Below are 14,193 nucleotides of genomic sequence, written 5' to 3'. Positions count from 1 at the left end.
ATTGCCAGGGATGACTTTTTTGAGAAGAAATCCTCGTGATAGCTTGTGATACAGACAAACGAGATCACATCAAATCTAAGTTCTGTCTGGTTTATGCTCTCAGCCACAAGATCACCATGTCGAGGCCGGTCGATTACAGAGTCGCAATTGCGTTTGTCCATTGTTTATGATCACGGTTAAACGGTTATCCAGGAACCGACATGACAGTCATGCTGGTTCGGTTTAGCGACCTGATGTTACTTCATGATTCGATTGCATTATGGATTATACACCGCCTGACTCAGGATGCTTTCTCCGTATATACGTGACAGCGACCCATATTATTCCACCAATTACGCGAGTGTCTTCTCGCCCTTCTCAATAATGGGAGGAGGGCGCTGAATGTCCTTGCGAAGGACGTAACGCTTGAAGATATAAGGCAGCCAGACCTTTGTCTCATGAGACAAGAAGCTCTTTGTAGGGACGGAAAAGACCTCTGTTCTGCGTGTTAGTAAATGCACCTCAGTGATGTTATAGTGCGGAAGACTTACGATCCAATTCCTCAAGGGTCATCTGCTTAGTTTCACGAACGAAGCAGAAGATCATACCCCAAGCGATGAGGTTGAGCCCGGCATAGAAGCCGAAAGCTCCAGTGGGTGTCATGACAGTCTTCATACGAGGGAAGGTTAAGCCAAGAACACCAGCAAAGGTGTTGTTGATGCAGACAGCCCAAGCCATACCCTGCTCTCGCTGGATGGTGGGGAAGACCTCAGCCGAATACTGGAACGCGACAGGTCCCTCACCGAGACAGTAGGCGATAGTGAAAAGGTAGACGAATAGGACGACGGGACCGATGTTGGCAGCTCGGTTGTCGCTGTTGTTGAGAAGGGAGAGACCGCCGGCAAGCAAGAAGATGCACATGAAGGGGAAAGTAGCCAGGGTTAAGAATCGTCGGCCCTTGGTATCGATCAAGAAAAGAGTAGGAATGGTGAAGACAACCTGGATAGCACCGTATCCCAAGGAAGCATACAGAGCCTCGTCGTGGCTATAACCAGCCTCTCGGAAGATACTAGAGCTGTAGAAAGAGATGATATTGATACCGCACATCTGCTGGGCCAACATGACAGTGCTAGCACCGTAGTTAGCACGTCGAATTCTGGGAACAGCGAAGCAGTCCCAAAGACGAGCAAAGTAACCAGCGCCAGCATTCTCGCGAAGCTCCTCGTGGTAGATGATGTAAGAGTAGTAGTAATCACGAGCACCGATGATGGGGTGAGCTCGAAGCTTGGACATGGAGACGAAGCCATCGGCGATGCGACCGTGCTTCATCAGCCAACGGGGAGATTCGGGGCAGAAGTAGATGCCGATGGCGAGGAGGAAGGCAGGGATGAAGGCAGAGCCGAGTTCGAGACGCCAGGCGATGTCGCCGATATCTTTGACGATGACATTGGCGCAGAAACCGAGGAAGATACCTGTTGTTATTAGTACTCTAATCTGATTGAGAGAAAATGAGAGGCGTCTCACCAATGACGACCCAAAGTTGCCAGAACATGACGAGGGCACCTCGAATTCGAGCAGGAGCCATCTCAGCTGAATATATAGGCACGGTAGCATTCTTTGCACCGATACCGATTCCCATGATGAAACGGATGGCAAAAAGCTCTTGCCAGTTCTTGGCGAAACCTGAGGCGATAGGGGTAGCTACTAAGCAACAGGCTGTGATGAAGATCTCTCCACGTCGGCCGAAGTAGTGGTTAAGAGGGTCAACGATAAAGGCACCACTGAAGATAAAATGTCAGATGAGGTCACGATATAGTGCATGAGAGGTGAATCTTACATCAGACCAGCAGTAAGGAAGATGATGGAGTTGATAATACCAACAATCCACTCATCGCGTCCCTCACCATCGATACCAAACTCTTTGGGGAATGAGAGATTAGCGCCATTGGCACCTGTCTGATCCCATCCCTGCGTAGCAGCACCAACAGCGCAAAGACCAATGGAGTACCACAGCATCTTGGATCCATGCCACTTGTGGTCTCTCTCATAGATGAGAGCAGCGCGTTCGTCGTCGAGAAGGTCCACCGATTCGAAGTTATCGGGGTCACGAGCGATGAGAGCGGCTCGGCCGAAGAGGTCGACGTGCTCGGACATGCCATTGGACTCGGCAAAGGCGCGAGCGTCAGCGACGACTTGATCCTTTGTTTTGCTCTATGATATGGGTGAGTAATTGGCAGAGATTTGAGATGAGGTAGTGGAATGTACCTGCAGAGGGTTCTGGACAATGTTGAGAGCTACGGATTGACGACGGCCCTGAGAAGCGTGCTCTAGAATCTCAGCACCGCCCTTCTCAGGCGGAGGCGTGACGGTCTTGTCATCGTAAGACGAGCCACCATGGCCGGGTGAAATATCCTTGTCATCCATGTTTAAAGTCCGGTAATTGAGCAATCAGGACAATGAGAAAGAGAAGAGGAGAGACACTGCTGAAACAAGAACAACAACGAGATCTTCACAACCTGAGGCTGGATTATATATAAGCTTAAATTTAAAGCACGGCAGTTGGCAACCCTCTGGGGTCAAACTTGGCAATCCGAGTGTGTCCACCCTTGCCAAGCCCAGGCAGCAGGTTAACAGTCTTGGCCGGCATGATATCACCTCGCGCCAAGAGCGTGTTGGAGGTGTGCTACCCCGTGGGATCAACGCGGAGAAGGTGGTTTTATTGGACAACATCACTAGAGTGGGACCAGTGCAGGACTTTTTGCTTGCTTATGCTGGTCTACTCTCTGCAATTGAAGATCATTGCCTTGTCTACAGAGTCATCAATCGCTACTGATTTGCAACTCCTGTCAGATTGCCCTGTTGTTATGAGGCATATCGACCTCAGATACGAAGGATTGAGATTACTGAGATATCCCCGGCTTTCATCTCATGCGGAGAAGACTAACAAAAGTGGCTTTAGGCACCGAAATTCTTCCCCCTTCTCTCCCTAAAAACCAAGCTTTTCCTCTGTCCTCCCCGCTTACCCCACACGTTGTGCCATGGGGGGATTCAAACGCAAAGTCTTGGCCCATCCTTTGAATTTCTCCACTTGAGCGCTTCATCCAATCATCGGTATGTTTATTTCACTGCCTGTTTTTTAGATCAGGAATTTGGTCTGAGCTTTTTGGGGAAAACGGGCGTTGGCGAACCATGTGAAAGAGGAGGACTAAAGGAGTTGGTGCTAAGTGGGACGGAGTGCAAGAATACGGGTGCCTAATTGAGGTTATTGAGTGTTGATTAGTTTGTGAAAATTTTGTCGGAGAAGATGAGGCTCGGGTATCTCGGGCAATGTTGTTGAGGATTGATCGTTTATGGCTTGAATGGTCAATGCTACTCCGTGGCTTGAGACTCGAGTCAATTGACTGGCGAACCTGTCGCTATTGAAATCTTCCGGCCCATTCCTGTCAGCAGTGAAATTGAGTTGAGATAAGCCGTTAACGTTATATATAAAGTTAAAATACGATCGTCGCTGTTTGTGTTGATCAGAGTTTAACTGCGATCGATCGTCGGCGGAACAAAAAGTCAACAAACGGTTTCAACGTTCAATATAACGATGATTCTCTACCCTGGCTCATCGGAGCATTTCACGATAGTCGAGATGCTTCCAGCCATGTTCGCTAACCCAAACAACACTAGCCAAATTGCGGCTCAATCCCAAGGTATCAACACCAGCCTCGAGAGAGCGGTCTGGTTATTATCATTCCCAGGTGTTCCTCTGTATTCAGAATCATGCCATAGTAAATAATTTATGTAACAAATACGGAGTACCTACCAACATCTACCAAAATGGCCAGGATCTTTCCATGTTTCGCTCAACTCAATTTCGTGATCAAATCCCGTCGCGTAGCGACCAACGCGTCTCCACTCTTAGCGTTTTCTGTCCAACATGCATCAGGTTGTATCGGGAATACCGGAAATGGCCTCAAAATCTCTGAAACATGACCGTGTCTGTCGGTATGTCTGGCCATCCCAGTCTTATTCCCTCATACGCTGGACCCAATAAGCAGGATTAACACGTGAGATTACAGAAATGCGCTGGTAAGACGGGAGGTAAGAAGAAGCTTAGTAGCCAAGATGTCCAGCGGAGCAAAGCGCTCCATTGGAACTCGTTTGGGTAAAGTGTCGGGGCCCCGTGGGAAAATTCTGGTGGTCTCGCGTGCCTTGGTTTGATCCTGCAAATCCGGGGCAACGACATGCAATGTCCTTAGGTATTCGGTCCTATACCCTGATCTGCGCTTTATATTACCAGACTTAGAGAATCATGCAACTTTAAGACCCTTCTCCTCAGAAGTTCCTGGCTAAGATGTCGAGCTAACAGGCTTCAGAACAATAGGATGAGGGGCTTACTAAAAGCAAAACCAAAAGTGAAGACGCAAACCTAGATATTTTATGTCTTAATCACAACAATGACTAAAACTCATCTACAAAGTGAGAAAAATGTAATCCTGATGGCATTGAAATTATTATAAGTTAGTGATTGAAGGTCTGTAAGACTTAAATCTGCCACTCCGTGGATTAAAGACATGTCAAATGCTTATCTGAAGTTGGTTGCAAAAATACCCTATAACAATACGTTCAAATTTGCGGCCTGAGGCAGCACAAAATAAAATTACGCACGGGATACCTAAAGCAGCCATCTTGACGTCACCCACTTTTTTCCACCGGCCAAGCTAAGCCAGAACTAATTAATGGCATCCCTGGCATGCAACGGATAAACTTGCGCCGTCCTTGCGCACCGACAAAGCGCCATTCCTTGCGTGTCTTGCATCTCAAGCATCACGCTACAAAATCCATTCACTTTACATTATCTATGATCCGCTTTATTCAAGCCTTTTTTTAAATAATACCTTTAGAGAGGTATTAGATATTTATCTTACAACTTCATTTTAAGGGTATACATGCCTACATAATTATATACTCAATAAATAAATGCCAAGATGTCTAGCTCCTGTCAGCTGTTCAATATCTTACGATTGTTGCATATCAGGATGTCGTATTTGGCCTAGGAAACAGAACTAGTAGGGTGGCTTGCAGATTTATTGAATATTACACAAAGACAGTCTAGATTCATCAATTTAGGCTGGCTGAGGAAGAATGGCCAGATGGTTAAAGCTGGCTAGCAGCAATGATAGAATTCCCATCTATTTCTTCTTCAAAAACTCCAGGCTATCAATAATCGGTCTACTATATTTTCAGACACCACTGTTATATCGCAGCCTTACTCTCTCTTTCTTGGAACCCCTAAACAGAAAGAACAATGGCAGACCTAGAGATTGAAGATAAAGTATGGGAATCAGAGGTGATCTTCATTGATTCTCTCAAGCAAGAAGGCACTGTGTACCGCCATGTGCCAAACCTCAAACTTGACCCTACGGATAGGGACCCAGAGCCATTAGGCACATACTGTCCAGAGGGGGAATTCTATGTCAGACTTGTAAGGCGTCAGTGCGAAAGACTTAGCGTGTTGGAAAAGGAGCCGGAACTATATTTATCTGTCCATTTTCTCAACATCTGTATGACTGGTGACAGCAAAACCCACTACCAATGGCAGGCTTACCGAACACCTCAACACGATGACGACATGGTTTTCCAGCCCATAAAAGGAATAGACGGCAATCGCACAGGCTATTATCGACCGGTCAAAGAGCTGGAGTATCGGAAGTGGAAGAGTATGATAGAAAGCCCCCCCGTGGGCACTGGTAAGGACACGTTCAGAGGCGGGTATCAAGTTCCTGCTCGCAGACGAAATGGCAGGGCGGAGATGGTCGGGCTGCACAAAAGGTTCACGAGCATGGCAGATGCTGAGTTATGGGCGAGTATATTTCGGAGTGCAACATCACTATGGAGCATCAGCAATGCAGGAGCTGCGTTCCGTGGTATTGACCCTAAGGGGATCACGGTCTACATCCTGCCAAGTTCAAGAGTCAGGGGAATCGGTGAAGGAGCTAATATCACTTGGACCGATGTGAAAGATGGATTCGAGGAATTGCCCAGCCGTCTGAGCACCAAGTACACTGTTTTGGAAAATAGTCAGGCTATTGAAGACAAGGGGTTGGTGTTGGTCGGTTCCCCATTTGCTTTTGGTATTCCAAACTTGATTCTTGCTAATCATCTGAACCTCGATAGTATTCCAACAATCCCTTTTTCTACTACAGCTCATACGTTTCCAAGGATACCGCAGAGGCATTTGGATTATACTCTTCTCGGCCTCTGAAGCTCTATACCGACGAGGCAGGTGACAAGCTAGCAGAGAAGATGGAGCCTCGCCAATCAGATGTTAAGATCCAGAAGAGACTTGCCAGAGATGGAATCGTGATGGAGAGAACTAATGGATCTATTAGCCTTTCGGCTTCCCGTATGCTGAAGGCTACTTCCAAGCGAAGCGAGACGAGCTCACAAAAGACTGTGATGGGCATTTCGGCACCGGAGGTACATTTTTTCTTCCCTCCCTCTACCTTCGATCTTTGTCGTGGCTCGGCTGACAGAATATGGCAGCTTGCGAGGGACTACCTGGGTTGGGGGAGTCAAAACAAAGACACATCTAAGAGCGGCCAAGATAAGCATACAGCAGAGGTGAGTAACCTATAACCCGTGAGCCAGGTAAAATTACGAGATAGGCCATAGTGTTTTAGAAACGCTAGGGCTACCACACGATGCTGATCAAATCATGGCTGGCAGTGGCTTCATATTAGTGCCTTTTCCTTTGGCGGACTGACCGACGGGTCCAAGGCGTGGGAAACGAGCCAAATCCAACCCAACATGATGTTTGGCACGTGGGAAATGAACTCGTGGATGCTCAGATACGAAGCTGCCTTTCAAAGGCTGTTCAAGCTCGAGCGCGACTTCAGAAAACAAGCCGAGGTGGTCGGCCAGTTACGCTTCAAATCCTTCGAACCTCCTGAGCAAAATGAAAAGTCTTGGTTCGACAACTGTGACTGGATCCATTTCGAAATACAATGGAATCTAGAGATGAAGGAAAAGTCACATCTCCTTGATAAAGACTTGCTAGCTATGGGCTTGAGGATCAACCCTTTTAATAGATCCTGCTTCACCAAGGGTGAAGCCATGGTCGACATCGCCTTGCTCAAAACGATTTTCAATCGCAAGGCAGAGGGCGTACTTAGCGCGATGAAGAATGAAAGGCTTGGAGCAGAGTCCGTGTTGACCATTAGTATGGGAAAGCAAGATGATGGGAGGGCCTTTGAGGTGCTTCTAGCAGATCTTGAAACCCAACTTGTTTTGTCAGGCAACATCAACCGATTAGACTCCCCTGACGACCTTCAATCTCAATTTACTCAGCCTAGAGACTCTCTCTTTACGGCTGTTAACAATGAAGCTGTTGAGATGAAGACCCTGGAGGCACCCGGAAAAGGGGACATGATTGTTGTTGGAGGTATCCCCTTGACCAATACCAGACTGATTGTCCTGGATCACCAGGGCAAGTACGCAAACCTCCCAGTCACTGTTCGGGGTATTGATAGCTTTGCCAACGAGGCTGGACTACTGTTGGTACCAGCCGCTCGAGAAGGCCAAATCACCGTCGCCCAAGCATCAAAGACGAAGCCTATCCTCATATTATCCTCGTCTCCACGCCTCGGCATGGAGGTTATTGCGCCTTCAATCGCTACAGTCTCTCAGGTGGCTGAGCTAGCCACTAAAACCTTTAGAGAGGCCGGCGCGTTGCCTGCTGCAGATTATGTCCTCCAAGGCGACGTTCAAGGGCTGTTTGGCATTCCTGGTCTTAGCGGTGAGCTGTTGAGTATTCAGGGCTCAGGTCCTCAGGACCCAATACAGGAGAAGGTCAAACCCTACCTCAGCAGCTCTGCTGATGGTTACATTGCGACCCTGTTTCCCTCGCTCAACAACGATATAATCCAGAAGTTACCGATAGATAACGTTGAGTTTACGTACTCGAACAAGCTCGACGACTTTCATAACCCGGAGGGACTATCACTGAACGCTGACATTACCTTTACGGGGCCGCTAAGTCCTGTAAAAGAGCTACTGCAGTTCATCTACAGTGGAAACGAAGACAACACGCCACCCACCAAACTTCGTGTCCAGGCGCGACTGAGCCCAGAAAGAAATTGGCGTGAGCCGCTAGAGTTGAACAACTTTGCCTTGCGAGGCTCCGTCGATCAATCGCTTCGGCTTGGAGATATTATAAGGTTCCGGAAGGTCGGCGTAGAAGTGTCTGTAATCAGCATTTCATCGTTTGACAATGACAAGAACAAGACGACCTGGAAGCTTGGATATGGATTGTGTGGAGAGCTGGAGATCAGCAAGATTCAAAAAACCGGTTTGCCACTGACCGTCAAATACTGGATGAGAAAGATTGGCGATACCTACAGTCTTAGCATGGCCCTTTCATCGCACGAATGGACTTCCGTCTTTGGTATTGAGAATCTTGATGTAGGTCACTCACATGGAGTGCAATACCGTCATGGAACTAACGATCGTAAAGGTCACAGGAGTCGAGTTTCAAGCTTCGATAGACATTAACAACTTGGAAGAGTCTCTTGTACTAGGTTTCAGTGCAATGATGAAGCTTGGCGATGGGGATATCTTCCTGGCAGGGCAGTATTCAAAATGTAAGAAGGATCCCTCCCAACTTTGACCCCATACCATATACTGACTATGGGATAGCGGAAACCTACCTAGAAGCTGAAGTCGGAAACATGACATGGGATGAAATCGTGAAGGCCTACACCCAAATCACAGGCAAGTCTGTTGACGCTGCAACAAATGTCGATGAGCTGGAGTTCGAGAATATGCACATCATGATTTCTACTGCCGGGATCGAGATCAGGGGCAAGATCTGCTTCAACGGCGCAACCAGTGCCGCAGGATACATCACGTTTGACAATGAGGGCCTATCTATAGGCGGTGCCATTGGAAGCTTTCAGGTTCCCGACACGAACATAGTGATTGAAGAAGCTGGCCTTGACATATTCATTGGCTCTAGGGGAAGTGACAAGAAAAGCGGTCGAGCTAGTAGGCTAGCACTCAAAGGTCTCGTCCATTTTCAAGGCATCAGAGTGGCTGTGGGACTTGAAACCAGCACTGATGGGTCGCCGAACTCACGGAGATGGATTGTCTATGGTGCCTATGAAGGTAACCTTCGACTGTCCGCGTTGGAGGCAGCCAAGACTCTCAAAGAGCATCCAGATCTGGATATTGAACTAAAGTACGTGACTATCATAGCATCCAACAAAAAGGGTATCTGGACAGATCCTTTGAGTAAGAGAAAATACTCTCTTTCTGATGGGCTCTCGCTCTTTGCACTCATCGATCCACTACCAGCAATCAACAACCTCGCAAGGAACAAGACAGTCGGTGGATTGACTCTCATCGCTTCCATTAGTGCTCAGAGGCTCTCGGTGGAAATTGAGCTTCCAGACAGTATCGGTGTAAGTGAACGAACTTTTACAAACTGTCAGGAAGCCACAACTGATCTGCAATAGATAGATATGGGCGATATTGCAAAGGTCGACCGGTTCTCTGTTGGGCTGGACATCTCAAGCAAGCCCAATTTGACGCTCAGCTGTGACTTACGAATCAACATAGCTCAACAACCACCGCTGACATTCCATTCCAATCTTAAGGCACTACTACATGAAGCAAACGGTGAAATGTAAGCATCAGTTGAGTCAACATCTTCAGTTGGGGACTAATATTTATGACTTTAGTTACCTTGACCCCGAGGTCCCATGGAGGAACCCTTTTGGCGTTAGCGATAAGATTATCGTGCAGAAGCTGGGCGGCAGTGTTGCGTTCAGATATGCAAGCGTTCTGGTGGAAGGCCCAAGGTAAGATATACATTGGCTATCTTCACGGAGACCTCCGTCTGCTGATAATGGAATCATGAATAGTGAGCTTGCCTTTGGAGGCATGGTAAAGTGCGGTAATTTCACGGGAGAAGCTTTTATTGTCGTGACTAAATTGCCTACTCGTCAAGTTCTCAAGGTCAATATATCAAACGTCAACGTGAGTGAGCTAATTAGAATGGCTGGGGAAATTGGAGACTTGGACGCACTGCGAAATATCAGCGCCGGCGACTTTCTTGTCTTCAATAAAGCTGAAATGTACTTCTCTACTGGTATTGAAGAAGCCCTGGGAGAGGAATTCCCTGCGGGAATCTCAGCCAAGGGAGATGTCACGGTGTTCGGGAAGAGGGCCAACTTCGAGGCATCACTGGGCTCAGGGGGCTTCGAGCTGAGGGGCGAAGTGGATGCCTTCAAGATTGGCCCCCTTGAGGTGCGCTCTGCCAGCGGAAACCCACGAGCGAAGCTTCAAATTGCCACGACTTCCGAAAAGCAACTGTTGGAGATTGACGGCTTGGTAATCATCGGAGGAGACGAAGGTCTGCAGATTGGGGCCCTGATACGAGCTTCCTTAAATCCAGTAGTCTTGGACGTCTGGGTCTTTGTGAGCTTTACAGACCAGATCAAGTTTGATCTAAGAGCCGTGGCCACAAACGTGGCGAACCTCAAGGACCTCTCACAAGCAAATGTGAACTTCACTCTCACTCTCAACACTGAAATCTTGGAGCTTTTCTACAACGGTATCCTCGACTTCTTAGCAGAGCTGCAAAATATAGCCACAGCATCAACAGAGGCGCTCGAGTTTGTGCTTCAGAAGAGGAGGAACGAGATTTCTGACGAGGTCAAGATTAAGAAGAAGCAAATTAGTGCTCTGAAGACCAGAATCGTGGAAGAGAAGGAAATACGGGATAAGGAGAGAGCCAAAGCGGAGCTAAAGAAGCTGGAGGCGGAGGCTGAACTAGAAAAGCTGCAGAGGGCAGCAGATACTACTAAGCAGGCCAAAAAAGAAGCCGAGGATGAGCTCAAAGACCTCTTGAAGCAGATCGACCTTGAGCGAGAGGCGATAAAGGCGGAAAAGCGTCTCGAGTGGGCTTCTCTCCTTGAAAGTGCAGAGAAAGAACAAGAAAGGCTGTCAAAAGAGAGAGCCGAGCTGCAAGGCAAGAAGAAGTCAACATTCGGGAATGTTGCTCTTGAGCTGGAGAAGTATAACGAATGGTTCAATATAGCGAAAGCGAAATTGGCAGGACTTCTAGCGGACTCGAACGATAGGAAGAAGAACTTGCCAAATCTGGGAATACTTGCAAGAGTTAAAGAAGTACTGACCCTCAATTATGGAATAATGAGATTGATGCTAATTTGTCTGTAGCTCATCTATATCAATACGATCGACGCAGCAGCCACCTTTCTCACTAACAGACTTGAAGAGGGCGCGGGTGTTCTCCAGGACTACAGAGACACCCTCAATCGGCCGGAATTTCGCGACATAGAAATTCAGATCCAGGAAAAAGACGCAGCGCTCCAGAAAGCAACCGAAATGGTGGACAGGCTTGCTAAGCAGGGCCTTGAAGGTTTCATCGAGGCAGCACTGGAGGATAAAGACAAGTTTTTGAAAGCCAGGAAAGCTGAGCTCGATGCCATGCAAGATGGAAACTCGCGATGGATGCAGGCCATTCGTGAGGCACAGGCCAAACTTGATGCTGGGCGACCTGATCTGGATCGCGTCATCGACGAGGAGCAAGAGAAGATCAACCAAGCTAGAGACAGCATGCAGCTCCGCCAGCTACAGCAAGAGCTACAATCAGCCGAGGATGAAGAGAGGCGTAAGCGAGAGCAACATGAAGCCATCAGTACGGGTTTGCGCATGATTCAAAACGAGATCGATAGGGGTTCTGAGTCGGTACGACAACTGGTGCAAAGCGTCAAGCCGGTCAATTTCAAGATCAAAGGAGTGACGATTACGGCAGACGGTAAGGAGATAGCCCAGGGGCGTGCTATGAGTTTCAAGACTACCGTTGAGCATGAGGGCAAGATTATCATACTGGAGGAAACGTGGGCGCCTTTCCAGAAGCCAGCTGAACTATATCGGGATATCATGAAGGGGCTGCTTAAGAACTGAGATTGTAGTGCCTAGCCTTGTCTTACCAAGTTACACAGGAACGGATTAGGCTGGGAGACCAGTACAGCCTCTACAATGCGGATGATAAGATAGGCAATATTTTAATAATTCAAGTCTATTTAATTATAAAAGTTAACTGTAGTATATTTTTAATTATATATTTTATAATTTTATAATAAGATATTAAACTCCCGAGTTGTGTTCCTGAATAGATCTCGCCATCTAGAGGTAGCAGTTCCATATGTATCCAAATGGCTCCAAAACTTCTTTAGAGAGAGAAGTAAGGTAAGCGGAGTCTGAAAAGCTAGGGAAGTATGCATCATGCTGAGGGACTCTTCGATCGTGGACCGTGACTCAGATGTTTGAGCATGTATCGCGAGCATGAAAAGAGGGAAGAGACAGGCCTGTAGCCATGAGAGTTTCCGGAGAGGTTCGCTAGCCATGGCTACGTAGTTCTGGATGCGAGGGTCGCTGGAATCGAGGGTGTAAATTTCGTGGTGGATGAAGCAAAGTAATCCAAGCTGCCATATGGTGTTAAAATGCTCGACGGAATCCATGTGCTCTTGATCAACGATCGACACGTCCGGGGTCCAGTTTTCCAGGCTCCGAACGAGCTCGCCGGCTCGAGCCATAAGTTTGAGAGTGTCGTCGACTGAGTTGCGAGATGCTTTCATCTGATGCACTTGGGCAGCGAGATCCGTCACCTCACGGAACATGAGGTGCATAGCATGATCAGGGAGATTATGCCACCAGAGGGACTGTATTCTGGCCCCTTGCGTGCTTTCAGCCTTCGGATCTGGGCCAGGGACTATGAAGAGATGTACTGTCAGCGGGGGATACAGTCAAAGCAGCGAAAGTTACTAACCATGGATGACGGTCCCAATTTCGTCAAGCACCTCCGGAGATACAACATCCCTCAGAAGTGTGCGACTCATAGTAGCAGCCCAATTGTATTGAACGATCATGCACTGCAGGAACCGTCCATTGGTTCCATTCAATTTGTCCGTGGCGTTTTTAAGTAGACGGCGGCACCCAAGAAGTCTCGTACTCCAAGTGTCCAAGCCAGTATCAATGACCTGTTTCCATTAGCCATCAAGCATATATGCCAGGGGCTTGGTGTGTTGCTTTTGTACATCAAATATTACCGACAGTAGGGCTGTAGCGGCGAGTCCTTCGAGGTCGGTGTCTGTGGCTATACCCTCTCGGAACGCCACTCTCATGGCCTTGCGGTATGGCTGAACGGCGAATTTGGGCAATCTCCCCAGGTTTGCTAGGTGTGATGCGGAGGCAAATAGTATTGTGCTTCGTAGCGGTCGAGAACTGACTGCAAGGTCGCCATAAATTTCACGGTACGGGTTGCAATCTGGCCTCATGGGGTAAAGGCAGAGAGAAAGGTTCTGAATGTCTGTCATCCAACTGTCAGCTGAGCTTATTGAGAATCTAGACAGAATCAGTATTACAGTGACAGAACAGATAGTCGTCGAAAGGATCAGGGATTGAGGACGGCAGAGTCGAAATATCGGTTATCCGTGACAAGATACGATTGACGGTCTCCGATTCCACGGTGATTCTAGCCTCTGAGGATTCCTCGTCGTTGCTGTCCTCAAGATGCAGCCAGGAGTCTGATATGGCATCATCGATGAAGAAATCTTCAGGTCCGCAATCGGCAGGCAACACAGTGACTTCTGCCTCTGCACCCGATGAGGCGGAGGCTAGAGTGACGTGGTTCTGTAGATCCAAAACCTCGGCGCTGCATGCCGCTAAGCCTTTGTTATTCTGGTCCGATATCTCCGTGTCATGGCTCATCTCATGAGCCGCGGGCGATGCTGATTCTGGTGTATGACAATCATCAAAGTTCTGATCGGCAGAGCTTGGAGATAGGCTTGTAGTGGGATGCTGCATGACAACCGCAGCCTTGTTTGTGAGCGAGATGATATTTTGATTCATGGTCAATTGGGAGATTTTTACCGAGTCCTTTATGCCCGCGAAACTGTCGTCAGTATGGAGCTGAGATTCACTAGACGATATCAAATTGTCATCAATCGACATTGCGGCAGTATCCAAGTCTGCTGTCCTATCTCTTTCATGTCGGCCGACCTCTGACCGTGGTCCTTGCGGTTTAGCAGCTTTGTTTTGCCGACGAGGGCCAGTTCTCATGACTTTTGATACCATCTGGCCATTGCGATGTATAGAAAAGTCATCCAGCTGGATATCATAGCCACCGCAGGTAGCTCC

At 48.0% G+C, this 14,193-nt stretch overlaps 3 protein-coding genes across 3 annotated transcripts; 1 reads left to right on the top strand and 2 right to left on the bottom strand.

Moving 5' to 3' along the window:
- Positions 1-332: 332 nt before the first annotated feature.
- Positions 333-2,403, bottom strand: FPRO_10163 (uncharacterized protein; the record flags this gene model as incomplete). The annotated part of the gene is made up of 5 exons (XM_031233634.1): positions 333-475; positions 531-1,451; positions 1,504-1,760; positions 1,817-2,190; positions 2,245-2,403. 5 exons carry the CDS (start codon positions 2,401-2,403, stop codon positions 333-335), a joined length of 1,854 nt encoding a protein of 617 aa, XP_031083451.1.
- Positions 2,404-5,275: 2,872 nt separating this feature from the next.
- Positions 5,276-11,958, top strand: FPRO_10162 (uncharacterized protein; the record flags this gene model as incomplete). Its single annotated transcript, XM_031233633.1, has 10 exons — positions 5,276-6,079; positions 6,145-6,447; positions 6,514-6,591; positions 6,697-8,430; positions 8,483-8,609; positions 8,665-9,428; positions 9,483-9,652; positions 9,708-9,827; positions 9,891-11,157; positions 11,209-11,958. The coding sequence occupies 10 exons, from the start codon at positions 5,276-5,278 to the stop codon at positions 11,956-11,958; spliced, it is 6,117 nt and encodes a 2,038-aa protein (XP_031083450.1).
- Positions 11,959-12,128: 170 nt separating this feature from the next.
- FPRO_10161 (uncharacterized protein) lies at positions 12,129-14,007 on the bottom strand (the record flags this gene model as incomplete). The annotated part of the gene is made up of 4 exons (XM_031233632.1): positions 12,129-12,766; positions 12,824-13,034; positions 13,092-13,363; positions 13,419-14,007. 4 exons carry the CDS (start codon positions 14,005-14,007, stop codon positions 12,129-12,131), a joined length of 1,710 nt encoding a protein of 569 aa, XP_031083449.1.
- Positions 14,008-14,193: the final 186 nt, after the last annotated feature.

The sequence above is a fragment of the Fusarium proliferatum genome, assembly GCF_900067095.1.
Source record: "Fusarium proliferatum ET1 genome assembly, contig: FPRO_scaffold006, whole genome shotgun sequence".
Classification (NCBI taxonomy): domain Eukaryota; kingdom Fungi; phylum Ascomycota; class Sordariomycetes; order Hypocreales; family Nectriaceae; genus Fusarium; species Fusarium proliferatum.
Note: the sequence above shows the minus strand (reverse complement) of the source record. Positions and strands in the feature narration are given on the sequence as shown.